We start from the raw sequence: 17,754 nt of genomic DNA on the forward strand, positions 1-17,754 counted from the left end.
GAGGTACTCTATGTGCAAGTTACAGTGTAAGTTGTAAAGAGGAAATTGTTCTATGAGCTAACTGTCAATAATATGAACTATTAAAAATCACTGAAAAAGGACTGGTATGTCTAATCTAAAGTCTTTCTGGATTACATACTGTGTTCTCCCTACTGTAATCCACACAAGAATGTAAACCGAGATCAGGGACCTTCACCTGACACACATAGTAGGCACTCAATTAAGTATTTGTTGTATTAATGGACAAATAAAATTTCTAGATGAAAGTCACTGTGCTAGGCATGGTACCAAATACAGGACAAATAATATATCATCCCAATCCTTAAGGAGCTTATAGTTTAGTTAAGATGGCTGTCCATAAATGCACAAAAAGGCAATATGAGTTGTTGTGGTTCTAGACAAGAGAGGAAGGGATGGTATAAAAAGTGTGCCTGAGTCCCTCACCGGAAGATCAATACAGCAGGAACCTTTCCTCTTCCTAACTCTGGGTGAGCTTATCCTCCTCCAGCCTCCCTTCCCCTCCCATGCACTCTTTGTATCAGTCACAGTTATGCAGGACTGGATGCCCACTCGAAGGGCTTAACTGAAATGTGTATAATGAAGGGGATTATAGAGGTGTGTGCAGAATTATGGGAACCAACAAGAGGTGGCAAGGCACCCAGAGACAAGCAAGAAGCATTACCACCTATAGAGGTGAAGGGCAAGACGGAGGGCTGGCAGGGAATGTAATCGAAGAAAGAACAAAATCAAACAGAGAGCCTGATGAGAGCTGGAGCTATAGGCCCAAGAATCCTGGTCAACTCACGAGTCCAAGTGGAGCCTGCAAGTCTAATTCCAGGTCAAAGTCAGCAGGCGTTCACAAGGGTTGGTATGCATTGGTTCAGAACCTTTGTGGTTGGGGCTTTCCTTGAGGACTAAGGGAGAAATTCCATCAGTCCAAAAGTTTGGCTTTCTAAAGCTGGGATCTGTCACTCTCTGCCTTTGCAAGTAACACAATGAAATGAGTGTGAAATGGCTAAATGTCTTCCTTGACTCCTCGGCACTTACCATGCACAGCCTTCACAAGGTACAGAACAGGAGAAAATGGACTATGCCCTCAACAATAAGAGGCGAGTCATCCGCCTGGTTTTGCAGTGGGCCGCCGTGTATGGAGACATCTTACAAGAGGATGACGTGGCTATGGCTTTCCTGGAGGTAAGCGGGAGTCGTCCCGTCCAAGAATACGTCGTTGTCCCACAATACAAGGACTGCCCAGGCAGCTTCCTTGGAGAGACGATAATTGCGAATTCTAGACTTTGTTAACATATCCATTCATCAAGAAGGTACTATATGAAAAGCAAAGAAAAACATCATCCATTACCCTGCCACTCAAATTCAGTAACTGCTAGCATTTTAATGTATTTTCATTTGGTCTCTTTTTCTTTGTACATTTTCTGTAAGTTGTAATCACATAGTACTCCTAATTTGCAAGACTACTTTTCCACTTAACTTTATATAAGGATTTTTCCATGTCATTACAGTCTTTCTAATAAAAATTTCTAATGACCTTTGAGTGCCTGTGCCACAGATATGTTTATTCGTTCCCATATTGTTCAATATTTACATCATTTCCATTTTCGCCTCCCTAGAATAATAGTGTAGGGCGCATTTTTGTGCAAGTAGGTCTGTGCTTGGTTACATTCCTGGAAGCGGGATTACTAGATCAAATGGTAGATTTTTGAGTGGAGTGAAGCAGATAATTTTATTGAGAAATTATGCTAGGACTGTGAGGTAGTTCTGAAGAGACATGATTTATTTTGTAAACACTACTTTAAGCTGAACTTTCCTTTTCCTTCCCCTGGCTCCAGCCTCACAGTGCAGCGTTGACCTTGGCATTTAATCCTTGGTGACTCACTCTGTCCTCCAAAACTTAGATGAGGACCTTACTTCTGTGCAGTCAAAAGGCAATGTGGCTACTATTTCAAACTTTTTCAGTCTTTATATTCAAGAATGAATTATCCAGGGGCCAGCCCAGTGGCATAGTGGTTAAGTTCAAGTGCTCCACTTCCGCGGCCTGGGGTTCACAGGTTCAGATCCTGGGGCAGACCTACACACTGCTCATCAAGCCATGCTGTGGAGGCATCCCACATACAAAATAGAGGAAGATTGGCACAGATGTTAGCTCAGGGACAATCTTCCTCACCAAAAAAAAAAAAGAATGAATTATCCAAAAGAAACATACCCCCTCTCTTCTTTCTAATAATATCATTTGGCAGGCAGAAAGGTGAGGCAGGGAGGAAGAGTGGACTGTGAGAGTCCCTCAAGGCTGTGGAATGAAGTATTTTAAGAATGTAAAGGAATAATAGTCTCTTGGGGCCATAGGTGACTCATGGCCTCTACCCATTGAGTAAAGGACCATTTTGCAGAGGAACCAAAGTGGTGATTAAGCTGGCGCTGGCAGCTTCATCTTCTGCTGTGGAGGCCACTGCTCCTGAACAAAGCAGGGCACAGCTGCTGCTGCTGCTCTGTGGTCAGGACAGTTCCTGGGACGTCAGAAAGAGACCTGAGTTTGTGGCACAAACTCAACTCACTATAAATTCAGTACAGTGCTAAAGACCATGTCTGCGTTTTTACCACCACCAGGTAACCACAGCTGGTGGTAAATACTAAATAAACAACAAAAACTAAAATAATATTCAAAATAAATGTTAAACTTTCCCTGAAAAAAATACTGAAGTGAAAAAAATGCTCCTAAAGGGTAGACTATAAAATGACCCACTCCAAAACATTGAGTTATATTGCCTTTCATATAAATATCATATAACAATTCATTTGCAATTTTTTAAAATAATTTTTATATTTTTATTGTGGTAAAAGATATTAAACATAAAATTTGCCATTTTCACGAGTCTAACTTTACAATTCAGTGGCGTTAATTACATTCACAATATTATGCAAACATCATCACTATCTATTTCCAAAACTTTGTCTCACTTGCAATTTTGAATTTAGACGTATTGTAACGTTTTCTTTTCCTTTTTTGTCTCCAGTCCATGAAACCATGGTCTGGAAATGCTAATGAAGCAGATGACATGGGGACATGTCTTTATTGCTCTTTACAGAATTGTGTACCTTTTGTGGTTCTTGTTAAAAGCCTGTGACCTTTGCCAATTACAGGAGTTTTATGTGTCTGTATCAGATGATGCCCGGATGATTGCTGCCCTCAAGGAGCAACTGCCCGAGTTGGAGAAGATTGTCAAGCAAATGTAAGGAGGGGCTTGGCTTTGGGGTGTGCTTTCTTCAAGTAAGTGCCTCCCTCTGGATCAAAACATCTACCAAAATGTCCTTTCCCCAAAAAGATGAAAGCTGGTTTTTCAACAGCCACACAGTGTTCTGATCTGGGCAGCCTGGGCCTTGGACGTAGTTGGTGCGTTAAGGCCAGATGAGCAAAAAGACTGAGATTCTGCTCAGCTGCTGTGTGTGCTGGACGGCTGCTGAGAGAAAGTCTGAAAAGGCAAAGATCCTCCTTTGGGGCATCTAACTCAATAAACTTGGGTCCCCTTGGTTCAAAGCAGTGAATCCAGTAATAAAATGGTCAGTGGCATTTAAAGAAAGCTTGAGGGGAATTACTTATATGGAAAATTCGCTTTCTGCTGCCAAAGCTGTCGATGGTGAATATTTGTGTCCTCTCAGTGAAAACAAAGATTTTCACGTGCTGTTCCTTGAGCCATAGATTAAATACTGGAGAGACTGTATGCTACTAGATACTTCAAAAGCTAGAAATCCTGGCTTTTAACATCGTTCTGCTGGGCATCTGCCTGTGACAAGAGCTGATCTCTTCACTGTCTCCTCTGTGGTTTGGTCTCTTAGTATTAAAATGAAGAGGCTCATATTGCCTCCTGAAGGGATGCTGTGATTTCATTTTCTAACATAAGATGAAAGTTATGTACAAATGAAGCAATTTAAAATAATAGTACCAATGGTATTAAATAATGTGCTTTCTCTATTTCTCGTAGTTCAGAAGATGCAAAAGCTCCACAGAAGAAGGTAAGTGGCAAGGATTCTCTAATTGTGCCCTGCAGAATGACAGTTCTCCAGAAATAATATATTGCAATATATAAAAGTGATGTTTTTTAAATACAAAATATATTATCTTCTTTTCTTAACTCTGGCTGCTTCTCAGACATGTTTCCTCTGAGTTGCAATTGTGTGTCGGTCATTCTCCTCATATGGCATTTGCTGTCGTTATGTTTACAGCACAAAGTTCTTTTGCAACAGTTCAACACGGGCGATGAGAGAGCCCAGAAGCGCCAGCCTATCCGCGGCTCTGATGAAGGTGAGAATTCTCTTCCAACTCGTGGTTGTGTAGATTATTTAAAGTCAGAATAAAATCTTCCCCCTGGGAATCATCACCTTGGACCCACAGAATAGCTTTTCTTGGAGTGTCCCCTTTGCCCTCCACATGGTTTGCTTGGGGGTACCCATAAGTGTTCCAGTTACTTATGTTCTTGAACTCTGTGCCTGGAGCTGAGGTGCTCGTCTACACTGCCCTGATTCTGCCTGTCCCCCACTACCACCTTGCCTTGAAGGAAAGAAAGATGATCTCAGGGACCAGTTGTCAAGGTTTCCCACCTCTGGGAAGAGCTGGCGGGAAGGTGGCTGGCACTTTGAAGATGCCTAGCCAAGGTGAGGTGCCAGGGTCATCTGCAGAGTAGGGCTCCTGCCCAGGGAGGGCGCTCTGGCCCTGAGCACAGCCTCCTTAGCAGCCCTCAGGGAGGTGCAGATGCTGGCTATTATTGTTTGGTTGGTTAAGCTTTGTCCAAAGAACCAAAACCAAAATAAAATTAATAACAATGATAAAATTTTCTTTTTAAGCCACAAATGAATCTTATAATTTGGGAGTGCCTCTAAACCCAAGAATTACAGTAGCTGGAATTTCTTCCAGGATTTGTGTGTTCAGAGGTCAGCCTGTGGGTGCCATATACGGATCTGCTATGCTAAATACCGCCCGAGCTATGTGGCCAGGCCCCAAAGTACACAAACCGGTGAACAAGCAAGCAGGAGTGTCAGCATATGTTCATGGCCCCAGGCAGAAGTTCTCCTGTGTGCAGACGTGTTAATGTTGGCTCCCCGCCACCACACCGGGCACCAGTTATCTAGTGATCAGCTTACAGCACGGCACTTCCTCTAGTGTAAAAGGAGAGGCTTGCACACCAGGGCAGAACCAGAAAATTGGCCTAAACATACTTCTTGGTTTTCCCATGAGCTATTTGTGGGTTTTTCACAAATATCTGTTGTTTTTTAATTGGGGATGGCAGCCATGTGTGTGCCTATTCTTAGACCAATGCTAAGGTAAGGAGTTTTAGAAGGGGGCAGGCATGGGCGTAGACACTCATTTACAAATAAATACAATGATAAGAATGGCAAGATGATGCAAATTTTGGAGGATGTCTAAACATGTTGCATAGCTTACAGTTTTCTTAAGAACTCCCAAGACCAATTTACCACATTGTTACTGCCTTCCCAATAGTTCTGTTTAAGGTCTATTGCATGGACCACACCTACACAACCATTCGAGTGCCAGTGGCCGCCTCGGTGAAGGAAGTCATCAGCGCAGTTGCTGACAAACTGGGCTCTGGAGAAGGCTTGATTATAGTCAAGATGAGTTCTGGAGGAGGTAACAGCCTTAATTAGTACTTTGGGCTTCTGCAGAGTGGAATATCCCATCGAAACAGCAACCCCACCAGGAGGTAGCATGGCCCTTCCAAGCTGATCCAAAGGGACAAATTGGTGCTGGGTGTGCTCCCACCAATAACAGAAATAATGCGGTTAGAGGTGGGCTGGGTAAGTGTCTAACATCCCCTATCTGGCAGGTACCCACTCTAAAGCAGAGAGAGGTGAAATGATCTATCTGAGGCAACTGGAACTGAGGGCTTTGGTGTGGATGTCAGCCTGGAGTTCTTTCCTTATAAACCTTAAACAAAAAAGCTTAAACCTTGGAGCTCTGAGAAATGTAGACCCTAAGAGGGCATCTAGCTTGACAAGCTCAAGTCTGAAGTTGGAGGTGGTCGTAGGCCAGTTCTTTTCAGCTGATGATGGTTCCCCTCCTTACCCAGTAGAGAGGGCAGGACCCAGCTCATCGAATGAAATGAGGAGTGTTTCCCCACGCAGGATTACCTGATTACTCTATGCTTTCCTGAAATGTCATTTATTCGTTCGTCATATATTTACTTGCCAGTTAATGTGGCTGTGACAGGAGAAGATGGGTTAGACACAGCCCATGCACCCAAGTTGCCCCAAGGCCAGTGAGGAGTTAGACAGTAAATAAACAACTAAATCCATGCTGGCAAGAGTTTAGGAACGGTCAGCACGTGTTGCAGTGAGAGCTTGGAGGAAGGAACAGTAAGGCTCATTTATCCAGTAATGATCTGGTAGCCAGTGGGGGATCCTTCAGGATTGTGTGAGCCATTTCTGACGTGTTTAAAGGCAAATGATTCCACCGATGTAGGATTTTAAAGTGCATCTTGGAGTCCAGAGATATCCCCTTCCATTTCTGTCCCAGCTGCACAAGACTCAGGATGTCTGCCCTCACCCATCCCTCTGGCGCAGTCTTCCCATCACTATCCTGGGTCCCTCCCTCACTTCCTTCAGGTCTTCACTCAAATGTCAGTGTCTCACTGAGGCCCCCCTTCCTTTGCTTGATTCCCTTTCTAAAATTGTAGCCTCTCTCCCTTACACATGCTTCCTGGCCTCCTTCCCTGCTCTACTTTCTCCTCCTCCTCACCGCTCACTCTCTAATATGTTTATCTTGTTCACTGTCTGCATCCCTCGCTGTGATGTAAGCTCTATTTGGACCCGGATTTTTTTTCTGTGTTGTTCCCTTCTGCATCCTCAATGCCTAGAGCAGTGTCCTGCATGTAGTAAATGCTAAGTAAATATTTATTGAATGAATTCATTTTTGAAATATAAGAGACTTAATCTAGGTAATGCAATTGGCTTCCAAATTAGGGAATACGTGAAAGAATGATAATAAATTTGCATCTAAATTCATGTGGCATCTCAGAAACTAAGTTTTCTAAAAGTGATATTTCCATCTCCAAAGTGCTGGGCATGATTACCATCTGGAAACATAACTTGTTACATAAACAGCAAGTGCGGTTTTTGTATGTAATTACGGTGATAGCACAGAACTGGGTGAATTGACCCTCAGGTATTTCCATCCCTGTTTTGTGGTCATTTCTGATGGCATCCTAAGTGTCATGTGCTGCCTGAATGCTGCGTCCTTTTTATCGAGTGGGTCCCTTCAGTACTATATTTTATGTAGTCGCTCTGCGTGTTCCAGTAATTCACCAAGCCAGCAATTTGTTGGTGTGATTAGGGCAGTGCTGCAAATCTCAGATGCATTTAATAGGCAATCTCGTGCTTTTATGTTCACAGAAAAGGTGGTGCTCAGACCTAATGATGTTTCGGTATTTACGACGCTCACCATTAATGGACGCCTGTTTGCTTGCCCGCGAGAGCAATTCGATTCATTGGTAGGTGTGGATGCCTCCTCAGAGCAGTGTCTGCAATCAGAAAAACTTGTCTGCAGCTTAATTTTGCAGTCATGTTGAGCCGAGTTGCTAAAAAATCTTGAATGCTACTTGGCTTTTTCTTTTTCTGCAGTCTATTAGATAAGCCTCAGGTGTTTGAGACGCTCTGAGCTCTAGATTTTCTTTGGTGGAAAGTAGCCAAGGAACACCACTATTCAGCTTTCAGAACTCTTTGTAGTAATTCACCTCCTTGAGATGTTCCCAATTTAAATGTTAACATTAAAAATCTGAATACTTAGACCAGGATGGAAATAATTTTTTTTTTTTTTTTTTTTTTTGCTGAGGAAGATTCGCCCAGAGCTAACATCTGTTGCCAGTCTTCCTCTATTTTGTATCTGGGTTGCTGCCACAGCATGGCTGATGAGTGATGTAGGTCTGCATCCAGGATCCAAACCCACACAGCCAGGCTGCCGAGGCAGAGTGCACCAAACTTAACCACTAAGCCACAGGGATGGCCCTGGAAATAATTTTTTTTTAAGACAACATGTTGGGATTTGTCATACTCCTTAAGGGGATGTAGAAATGCATTATGTCAAAGCCACTCTCCAGTCTAAGTAAAATGCTGTTCCCTGAAAATTCTGTCTCGCGAAGGAAACACCAGAGGCCAGCAGTCTTCCCAAAGTCTCCGAAACACTTGTTCCCAGCCACACAGAGCTCTCTGTAAATAAAGGGTTAATCAGCTCATGCTAATAATTGAGTTGCCGATGCTCTTCTATGCAGGTGGTAGGGTTCATTTCTATTTATCCTGTAAAAATTAGGCACAGAGATGAGTAGCTATTAAAGTATCTTAAAAAGCCTGTGGAGGGCCGGCCCCGTGGCTTAGAGGTTAAGTGCGTGCGCTCTGCTACTGGCGGCCCGGGTTCAGATCCTGGGCGCACACTGGCGCACCGCTTCTCCAGCCATGCTGAGGCCGCGTCCCACATACAGCAACTAGAAGGATGTGCAACTATGATATACAACTATCTACTGGGGCTTTTAGGGGGAAAAAAAAAAAAGGAGGAGGATTGGCAATAGATGTTAGCTCAGAGCCGGTCTTTCTCAGCAAAAAGAGGAGGATTAGCACGGATGTTAGCTCAGGGCTGATCTTCCTCACAAAAAAAAAAAAAAAAAAGCCTGTGGGGCCAGTTCAGAGGATAAAGAACTAGTTTTTTCCGTCTTTGGACACACAGAACTTCTTTACCAGGAAAAGTGCCACACAGGAGCTAGAGGTAAGATGCATCGCATTGTGGGGAAGAGTCTACCTGCATAAATAATGCGTGAATACGTTCACCTTTAACCAAATCAGACACTCTAGGTAAATCAGGATTCTCTTCCTTGGACTTTTTAGAGCTCATTTTAGACTCATGGTAATTCTGATTTTCTGGTTTGGGGAGAGCCATTTGTGCACACCAGCTCAGTTAAGCAGATTTTTGCAGTCTTGAATTTACCTGGAGAGGAACTCGGCAAATGGTGGCATTCGTTCTCTTACTAATCCCTCCTCCATCGCAGCCCATGAGCACCCTGGGCTTTCCCTGACCACCAGTGCTGTAAGATCTGAGTCTGCTCACAGTCCTTTTTATATGCTTTTTTAGTCAACTGCATGCATTGCTTTGTAAAAGATAAATACTTCCCAGGCTGACCCCGTGGCTTAGCAGTTAAGTGCGCACGCTCCACTACTGGTGGCCCGGGTTCGGATCCCTAGCGCACACCGACGCACCGCTTCTCCGGCCATGCTGAGGCCACATCCCACATACAGCAACTAGAAGTATGTGCAACTATGACATACAACTATCTACTGGGGCTTTGGGGAAAAAAAAAAAAAGGAGGAGGATTGGCAATAGATGTTAGCTTAGAGCAGGTCCTTCTCAGCAAAAAAAAGAGGAGGATTAGCATGGATGTTAGCTCAGGGCTGACTTTCCTCACAAAAACAAAAACAAAAAACAAACAAAAAGAAGATATATACTTCCTAACATTGAGGGATTGGGGGAAAAATGTCATAAATGAGTCATGCTGCCCTCTTCTGGATATGAGAGCCATCAAATGCCAGTTTAGCCATAGCCCTCTTGAAGGTGCTGCCTGATGTGTTTGCCACATGGTGCTCCGGCCTCTCTTGCCAGCTGGGTCTTGGCTGCAATGTGCAGCGACGTGGTTGTGGATGGAGAGTGTGGACCGACTCCAGCTCCCTGGGGGGCAGATACTACCTTTGTCAGCCTCTGTTTGTGTGCACATCATCCTGCAGCCCTACAAGTTCTTAGTCCTGGCTAGGCTTCCATTTTAAGGCCTGAGTAATTGCAAGGAACTCACTTTGCAACCACTACCCGGGAGATGAACTTGTTTAACTTCTTCCCTGTCGGTGCTCTGCCATTTACTCGGCTGCGAGTTATGCCGTCATCCTAAGGAGTGGTCAGACCTTACCTGCATCACAAAACTGTAGACACAGGGCTCCTTTTCCGGCTTTCTAAAGATTTCTCTGAGGACCATCCTTCTAGGAAAAATCGTACAGGATGACTCTGCAGTACAAAATGTTGGCCAAACCCTTTGATTCATCAACACATACTTATGAAGCATCTGCTTTACACTCAGTGCTGTGCTAGCTTCTGTGTGACACTAGACCAGTGTCCTGGGGCCTCTGTCCTTACCACAGTTATGGTCAAGTTAGGGATGAGATGAACACAAACAGTCTGGAACAGAACGCATTGTAGTACTAAATTGTGTTGTCTAGAGTTAGTAGAGTGCCAGCGATTTATCCCAGTTGCTTAAGGGTTTGGATTCTGGAGCTTTACTCTCTTGACATTTTGTTGAAGCATAAATATTAGTACAGAGCAAATTACAGTAAAATCCCATTGTGCTGTAATTTGGTTCTGCTTTTATCCATTCACTGATTCCTTAGACCTTTATTTAGTGCCTACTCCATCATTCCAGGGACTGTGGATGGTTCTGGCTCTGGGATGGTCTTGAAGATGAATCCATCATGGTCCGTGTGCCTCAAGGAGCTTACAGTACAGTGAGGGACACGAGAGTGTAACAAGAATACAATGTGACAAGTGCCATTGCAGAGTCAGGCACAGAGGGTGTGTGAGCATGAGGAAAGAGGATGCTGGGGTGGCAGCTCACTTTAGCGGTGTCTTTGCCACTGATAATCAGCACATCCTTTCTTATGTCTTAGTTTCCTCATCTGGAAAATGGGAGGGTAACCATGCTGTGCTCCTGGTCACCACCATCTAGCCTTAACAAAGAAATCCCCGCTCAAAAAGAGCAGAGCGAGAGAGTCTGTGGGAGTTCTGTGCCTCTGTGTAGGCAGTTTTCAGATCTGTCTGTTCAGTGCAGACCCTACATAAGCTCTGCGGTGCCTCACCTGTAGGAAATTTCCACAAGGATATCTATGAGAAAATGGCCCAAGGAGATGCTTCCTAGGGGGCCTGGGGTCAGCATGCAAATTTCCCACTTGAGATACAGGAGCACTCTCTGCTGCTCAGATTGCCTCTTTGGTGTGGTTCATGGAGGGAAGGTCAGCCTCTCCTTTGCCAAGGAGGGAGGAGGCTTGGTGAGCCCTGCCCACTCAAATAAGAGTAGAGACTCAACAGGACTTGCTGTGATTCTCTCAAAAGGGATGAAGGAATGATAGACCAGCATCCACCACTGAAAGAATTTTGCATATTTCTTAATATTGGCGTCTTCCCTGTAGTTCTTGGGTTAATTAATCCCCTAGATGATAAGCCATAAGGCCTCAAGGAAAAGAGATAGGGAGCTGGGTAGACTGAGGAAAGAGCCAACCCAAGGGCAGCTCCACAGGGGAGCAGAGGGGCTGCATTCACAGTAGCAGCTGCAAGAGGGCAGGGAGAATATGGAGAGCCAGACAGAGCCTGAGAGGGTGTCCTCAGACCTAGAGTTTAAAAGCTTCCCCACTTTTCTACCTACGCTGCTGGAAACCATTCTCCTTATTTGCTTCTACAAGCTGCTTGCACATCAGCTTTAGGTCAGTTCCCTAAGTTTCAAAACTTTGGAGTAATTGTTTTTCTTCCCTGCTCTCTGTCCCCTGCATAGAGTGAATCAGGAACAACGGTATTTAGTTCTTACATCCCGGTATTGTACTGATCACACGTTCCTGTCCCTTTGCATTGCTGCAGCACATCTAGGAAGGGAACTAATTTGGGGGGGAGGGGAGGATAGGGACCTCTTTTGTGCCACGCACTGTGCCTTCATGCTACACTTAAATTATTCTCATCCAATCCTCCCAACAAGCCTAGGTGCTAGGTACTGTGACCCCAACTTACCAGAGCTAGAAACATTCAAGAGATTAGGGAATCAGTCCCAGTCTATGTAGTTAGAGTGATGTTTACATTTAGAGTCTGTTGCTCCCTAAAGCTGGCACTACCCTGGTCTATTACAAAGCCCAAACTCCTCATGTGGTACTCAAAGACTTCCTAAAAGCTGTTCGAGCTGTCCCTCTGGTTCCCCAAGCTCTCTGTTCCTGCCAAGCAAGTCTCATGACAGCTTCCACGCCTTCATGCCTCCTTTGCCATCCTTCAACCTGTAACAGACCATCCTGGATGCTCAGAGAACATCTCACTGTTCTAACCCACCCGAGTTTATCTGCTTCTCTTTTAAAGCCCAGCTTCTTTCTCTGAGAACCTCTTAGGGCCACACATTCATTCCAAATGCCCGCTAACTCTCACAGCCCGTGCATGCTCCCTCACCTATTTATCTGTGTATCTGGGAGCCAGGCGTGTGTTGATGCTTCTGTCTATCCAATGAATGCCAGCAGCTGACTCTTTATTGGTATGCAGTGGGGTACTTGCTGGTCAGGGCCGACTCCTCTCTTAGACTGCACACTTTCAAACGCAGGAACCACCCACATCCTGAACATGTAATTTCTTTAGTGTCCAGAGTGCAGTGGGCATTTATAGAGTGTAATGGTTATGGGCAATGATGATAATAATGATGATGATAGAACTTGCACTTTATTACTACTTCCAGCCTAAATATTGAATATCCAAATATGGTTAGCATGATATTAGGGAAATTCCCTTTCAATTCCTGTGACTTGTGTAACTTTGTACATATATTATAGATCCACAGGTATTAATGTATAATACATGTTTCCAGTGTATGCAAATCATTCATCTTACTAAGGAAAAGCACTGTAAATCATTTCTCATTAAAATAAAAATGGCATAAGTAAGGTGGATGGAACGTTTTGACCCAGGGTCTTCTAGAGAATAGCAGAGTTTTGTTTTTTGATGCCCAGCCCAAAACACCATGACCATGTGAATATCGTGCGTAGCTCAGCTTGTCCTCGAGGGTGGAGGAGTCTCAGTATGCAGAGCCCTCTGTCACCCAGTAACCGCAGGCAGTGTGTTATAAGAGAAGGAGATGCAACAACTTTCCACAGTCACCAGCCCCTGCAACAGTAAGCAGCACTGTGGCTGAATGTTCAAAACTGCCCACCAGTACCTGCTTTGGAACAGCTTCCCTGGGAAATAGGAGAAAAAAAATCTCCAAGAACTTCTGATATCTTGACCACGGAAAAGGAATTATTTCCAGGGGGCTCTTAGGCCCAAGCTAAAGAAAACTTCCACAGGTCACCCTTCGCTGAATCTTATTTGCCAGGGTCCACATTTTTCAGTCCATGGAATTGACTCTAGTGACACTGATGACTATAAAGATGGCACTGAAGCAAGTGAGCATGAAGAGCAAAGGCGTTCTTATCCTTTGGGTAAAATCAAAGTTTCGAGATATTCCTGAAAGCATTTCCAGAATCCTTTCCCCTCAGAAACTCCTTAAGGTGTTCAGCATTAAGTCTTTGACTGTTTTGAGATTCTGATATATTTTTGCATTATTATTCATAGACTCCCCTGCCAGAACAGGAAGGCCCAACTGTTGGAACAGTGGGAACTTTTGAACTGATGAGCTCCAAAGATTTAGCATACCAGATGACAATTTATGATTGGGAACTCTTCAACTGTGTGCATGAGGTAAGGTGCTCAATTGAGAGCATTAGTCGGTACCTAAGCAATTCTGGATGAATCCTGCTGGCGTTGCTCAGCTGCAAATGTTCGTACACGCTGCCATATGGAAACCATGTGATAATTTTTGCAAATATTTAGTTTATTAATAAAGGCTGTGAGTGTGAAAGAAAAATTTTTATGATTTATAGTAAGCTCTGTCTTCCTGAGTATATGAAGCCAAGAGCACCTAGTTTATACATTTAGCAAACCTCATGGAAACCCTTCAGATCTGTAGTACAAGTTCATTTCCAGTCAGAGATCATAGTCACATTTGGTGACCAACGTCAATTTGTCTTGACAAATAGAGATGCCTCACTGGTGTTTTGATTTAAAAACAAAAAAGTGACATCATTTTCCTTTTTTTTTCCCCTAGCTGGAGCTAATCTATCACACATTTGGAAGGCATAATTTTAAAAAGACCACAGCAAACTTGGATTTGTTCCTGAGGAGATTTAATGAAATTCAGTTTTGGGTCGTCACAGAGATTTGCCTTTGTCCCCAGCCCAGCAAGCGTGTTCAGCTCTTAAAAAAATTTATTAAGATAGCAGCCCAGTAAGTATCTTTAGCTTGGGAAGAGAAAAATGTTTGAGCTGTGTTTTCATTTTGTTCTCTTAGACTGAACCTTAAAAAGAAAAGCAAGATATAAGATCTCCTTATGCACAAGGACTAACCACAGGGGCTTAAGAATAAGTGAACTTTTGTGAAAGAGGAATTTCGTCTGAGTTTGGAATATTTGACATAATATATAAATTAACATCTTACAGCACTGATACTGGGTCAAAGTTGTGACCTCTTTTTGCTGTAAACTGCTCAGACTTTGTGCCTCCCTCAGTTTAGAGTCCTTTGGCAAAGTTCCATTGTAGAAAGTTCTCTTTAAAAGGCTCAAATCGATGTCCAACATGACACGTTCTCGCCAGTAGAGGGCAGTGGGAACTTGCGTGTGCAACAGCACACCCAACTCAGCCAGAATAAAATCGGTAAAATGCATAAAGGCAAGCTAACCTGGTACATGAAAATCATCTCCATAAACATCAGAAAAAGCAAACATCTTATAAATATTCTATTTAACAGCACTTCATGGGAAACAATTTATTTACTGCAGGGGCCGGTTAGATTTCTCCCTGACATGAATTTAATCTTCTGCTATTTAGATATGCCTGACAACCTCCTGTTTACCTCCATGTTTTTGGTATCACCACAATGCTAAAAATAAAATGCTAAATGTGGCTTGTGGCTGGGAAACTTCTTTCCTTTCTAAAGGCAGGGAGCTTGAACACAGGGAGGTGGGGAGCATGAGTGACCCCAGCTCGGCAATTTTCTTGAGCCAAATAGTTTAGGTCCCATACAGGGTGATTTCCAGAGCTAAACAAAGAAGGGAATGCTGCTTGACATTTTATGCACATCAGCTTGCCAAACGCCTTGAATTATTTTGCCAAAAATTTGAGGGTTCAACAGGATATCCAAATCCTTTAGATTCGAATGCTGGTTTCTTAATTTAGAAAAACTGCCTTTTTGAAGAAAGATTTGGTAAAATTTTGCTTATAATTTCTGGTTCAGAGTATAGCCACTTCCCCTAGGAGCCTGAATAGATAGTCCTGTTGCAAGGGACAAATGCCTTTATATGTTTGGATGGAGGTGATTAGGGAAACTGTGACAGTATGTGCTTTCCCATTATAAGGAGCACGTTCTCTCCTCACTTTAGCCTGGCCGTGGTGAGTGCAGCAAGGAGAGGATAGAGGGAATCAGCACACAGATGTGGAGATCAGGAAACCTTTTGGGGCTTAATTCTGTTATTTCACAGAGGCAACATAGAAGAGCTTTTCAAAAACTCAGAAATTTTTCTTATATGTTTTTGCCTTTCTTGTCTCTCTCCCTTCTAATTATGGAAATAAGTAGGTGGATTTGGCCTTCGGTATAAATTGGTTTGTATTATTTAACTGTTATTAAGCTGTGCAGTCCTAGAGTGGAGTTCTTTCCAGAACCCAGCTGGAGAAGACTGTAGACTTGCATAAACCAAGATCTACAAGAATGAGATCTAAACCTAGTGGCAGGAGCATGTTTTGCATAATATTTTTAGAGAACTTAAACATATTCTATTTAAGCTCTTTGACCTGCCCAGAACTTTGTGAAGTTGGGGGTCCAAATGTTATCCTCCCCTTTTACAGATGCAGAGAGTGAGATGCAGAGACTGAGATGCAGAGAAATTTCATGACTTACCTAGGGTGATAAAGTTAGTTGGTAACAGTGACCAGAAAGGCAGGTCTGCAGTCCTGCATGTCCTTTCAAGATCACATGGACAGAAGAAAGGCACACATGTATACCTGGTCATACTCACGGCCTTCAGCCCCAGGGGTCTCTGAAGTTGCTTTCAGCCCCCGTCCTGAGACCTGCTGCCCCAACATAGCAAAGCACTTGCTTTCTCATCAGTGGGATGAGACACACTACAGCGTCTCTGAAATCTATTGTCCCATTTCCATACAGACGATTTAAGAATCACTCATTGCTACCTCTGCAAGGAGAATATGGCCAACTAATGCAACAATTTAAGTAGGCTTTACAAAAATATTAATCCAAACAAGATGTAATTATGAAGTAGTCAACTTAGATAACCATATTGATTTGAGGTGAAGGATTTACACTTATTGTAAAATGAATTTGTCTTTCCCTTTTCAAGGAGCTGGTATGAAGAAGTTGGGGATTCCTTTTTGCTTTCTTTTTTTAAGTTAAACCAAGTACTTGGGCTAACTATTGCCATTCTCATAAGAATCCTTGGTCTTGTTCCACAATATTCTTATTCCCAAATATATATTCATAAAAGTTTAGTGATATAAGTACAGATTCAAAATGATCAGCTTCATCAACATCAATAAAACACAGAGAAAATAGGGTTATTTTTTAGTCAATGGTTTATGTTTTTTTCTCAGTTTTAAAACTCTGAGCCCATAGGGATCATGACTTTTAAATTGATAATTTTTCAACAAATTAGAAGTGTTTGCATGGCAGGCAGAAGCCATGGCGGCTGCAGCAGAATGATTTCCTTAGTTCCCTCTCAAGCTGCCCGAGGAGGTATCCAGCTTCCGGCTAAAAGTCTTCAAGGACATTTGCTTTTTCTCTTCCCATCCTGTGAGATGTTTCCCTCCAAGTTCAACAAGGCTTTTAGTAAGCTTTGGGATTATAATAACAATCCCTAGGGTAGGTATCTTTAAATTCCTTCTCAAAACCTGAATTTAGATGGCCAAAACCATCGCCTTTCTAAAATTACAGTGAGAAATCAAACAGCAGAACGTGGTCACCCAAGTGGAACTTACACAGTGCATGAAATCTCTCCTTGCCTGTTCTCATAAAGGAGTCCTGACGAATATTAATGACTATCAGAAAATAGAACTCTAATTTTTTTATCTCACTCAGAAGTGGCATTTTACTCAAACATGTGCCTCTTATGTTTCAGCTGTAAGGAGTACAAAAATCTGAATTCCTTTTTTGCCATCGTCATGGGACTAAGTAATGTTGCTGTGAGCCGCCTGGCGCTAACGTGGGAGGTAAGCTGCAGCTGAGATCCAGCTGTGATTTTTGCCTTAAGAGTGAAAACACAGGCTCACCAGTGAGCTTTTTTATAGAAATATCACTCACACTCACATAATAATAGAAAAGGTGGGACACTTTGAGGGAGGTGACCTGTCTCCTTTTTCTAGTTGCCTTAGAGCATGAATTTAAAAAAGTATTGTTCTTTTGTGTATAGGGGGAATAGGGAGGCTCAGTTTCTTGGTCTATACAAGGTAAATAATAATAAGTCTAGTTCCTAGGTATAATATGCATCAATAGCATTGCTTGGATGACTTCAAAGAATTTGCTCATAGATTCTGTTGTTCTCTGGAATGTCTGCATATTGCTTTTGCAATAAGCCTTATTTATAATTAAGAAAGGACAGAGGATCCATTTTTATCCAAGTAGTTATTTTGCTCCTGGGAGAATTAGCCAGAAGGCCAACTGTTTGGCCCAGCTAAGTACACTAAGAGTACTAAGTGCCTCTTAACTGCCTGGCAGTCCTCTCTGCGTATGGAGGAACAACAGTTGGCTAATATTCAGTTTGGGGCAAAAGTTGTGCAGGTGTGTTGTGAATTTCTGTAGCAAATATGATTAATGTTTGGTTGATTATTCGTGCTAGAGAGCATCTTCATTTTTCGTTAGCTAAGTAC

General features: G+C 43.0%; 1 protein-coding gene across 8 annotated transcripts in view; it reads left to right on the forward strand.

Moving 5' to 3' along the window:
* The window catches only part of RAPGEF4 (Rap guanine nucleotide exchange factor 4), a 298,329-nt gene that overhangs the window by 262,221 nt on the left and 18,354 nt on the right, over positions 1-17,754 (forward strand). For all 8 annotated transcript variants that reach the window (XM_058549262.1, XM_058549268.1, XM_058549260.1 and 5 more), the window contains 9 exons: positions 1,055-1,194; positions 3,157-3,245; positions 3,996-4,026; positions 4,237-4,315; positions 5,510-5,656; positions 7,417-7,514; positions 13,400-13,525; positions 13,932-14,110; positions 17,007-17,097. In XM_058549262.1, coding sequence (XP_058405245.1) covers positions 1,055-1,194; positions 3,157-3,245; positions 3,996-4,026; positions 4,237-4,315; positions 5,510-5,656; positions 7,417-7,514; positions 13,400-13,525; positions 13,932-14,110; positions 17,007-17,097 — 980 coding nt within the window. The remainder of the gene's footprint in view (positions 1-1,054; positions 1,195-3,156; positions 3,246-3,995; positions 4,027-4,236; positions 4,316-5,509; positions 5,657-7,416; positions 7,515-13,399; positions 13,526-13,931; positions 14,111-17,006; positions 17,098-17,754) is intronic.

The sequence above is a fragment of the Diceros bicornis genome, chromosome 10, assembly GCF_020826845.1.
Source record: "Diceros bicornis minor isolate mBicDic1 chromosome 10, mDicBic1.mat.cur, whole genome shotgun sequence".
Classification (NCBI taxonomy): domain Eukaryota; kingdom Metazoa; phylum Chordata; class Mammalia; order Perissodactyla; family Rhinocerotidae; genus Diceros; species Diceros bicornis.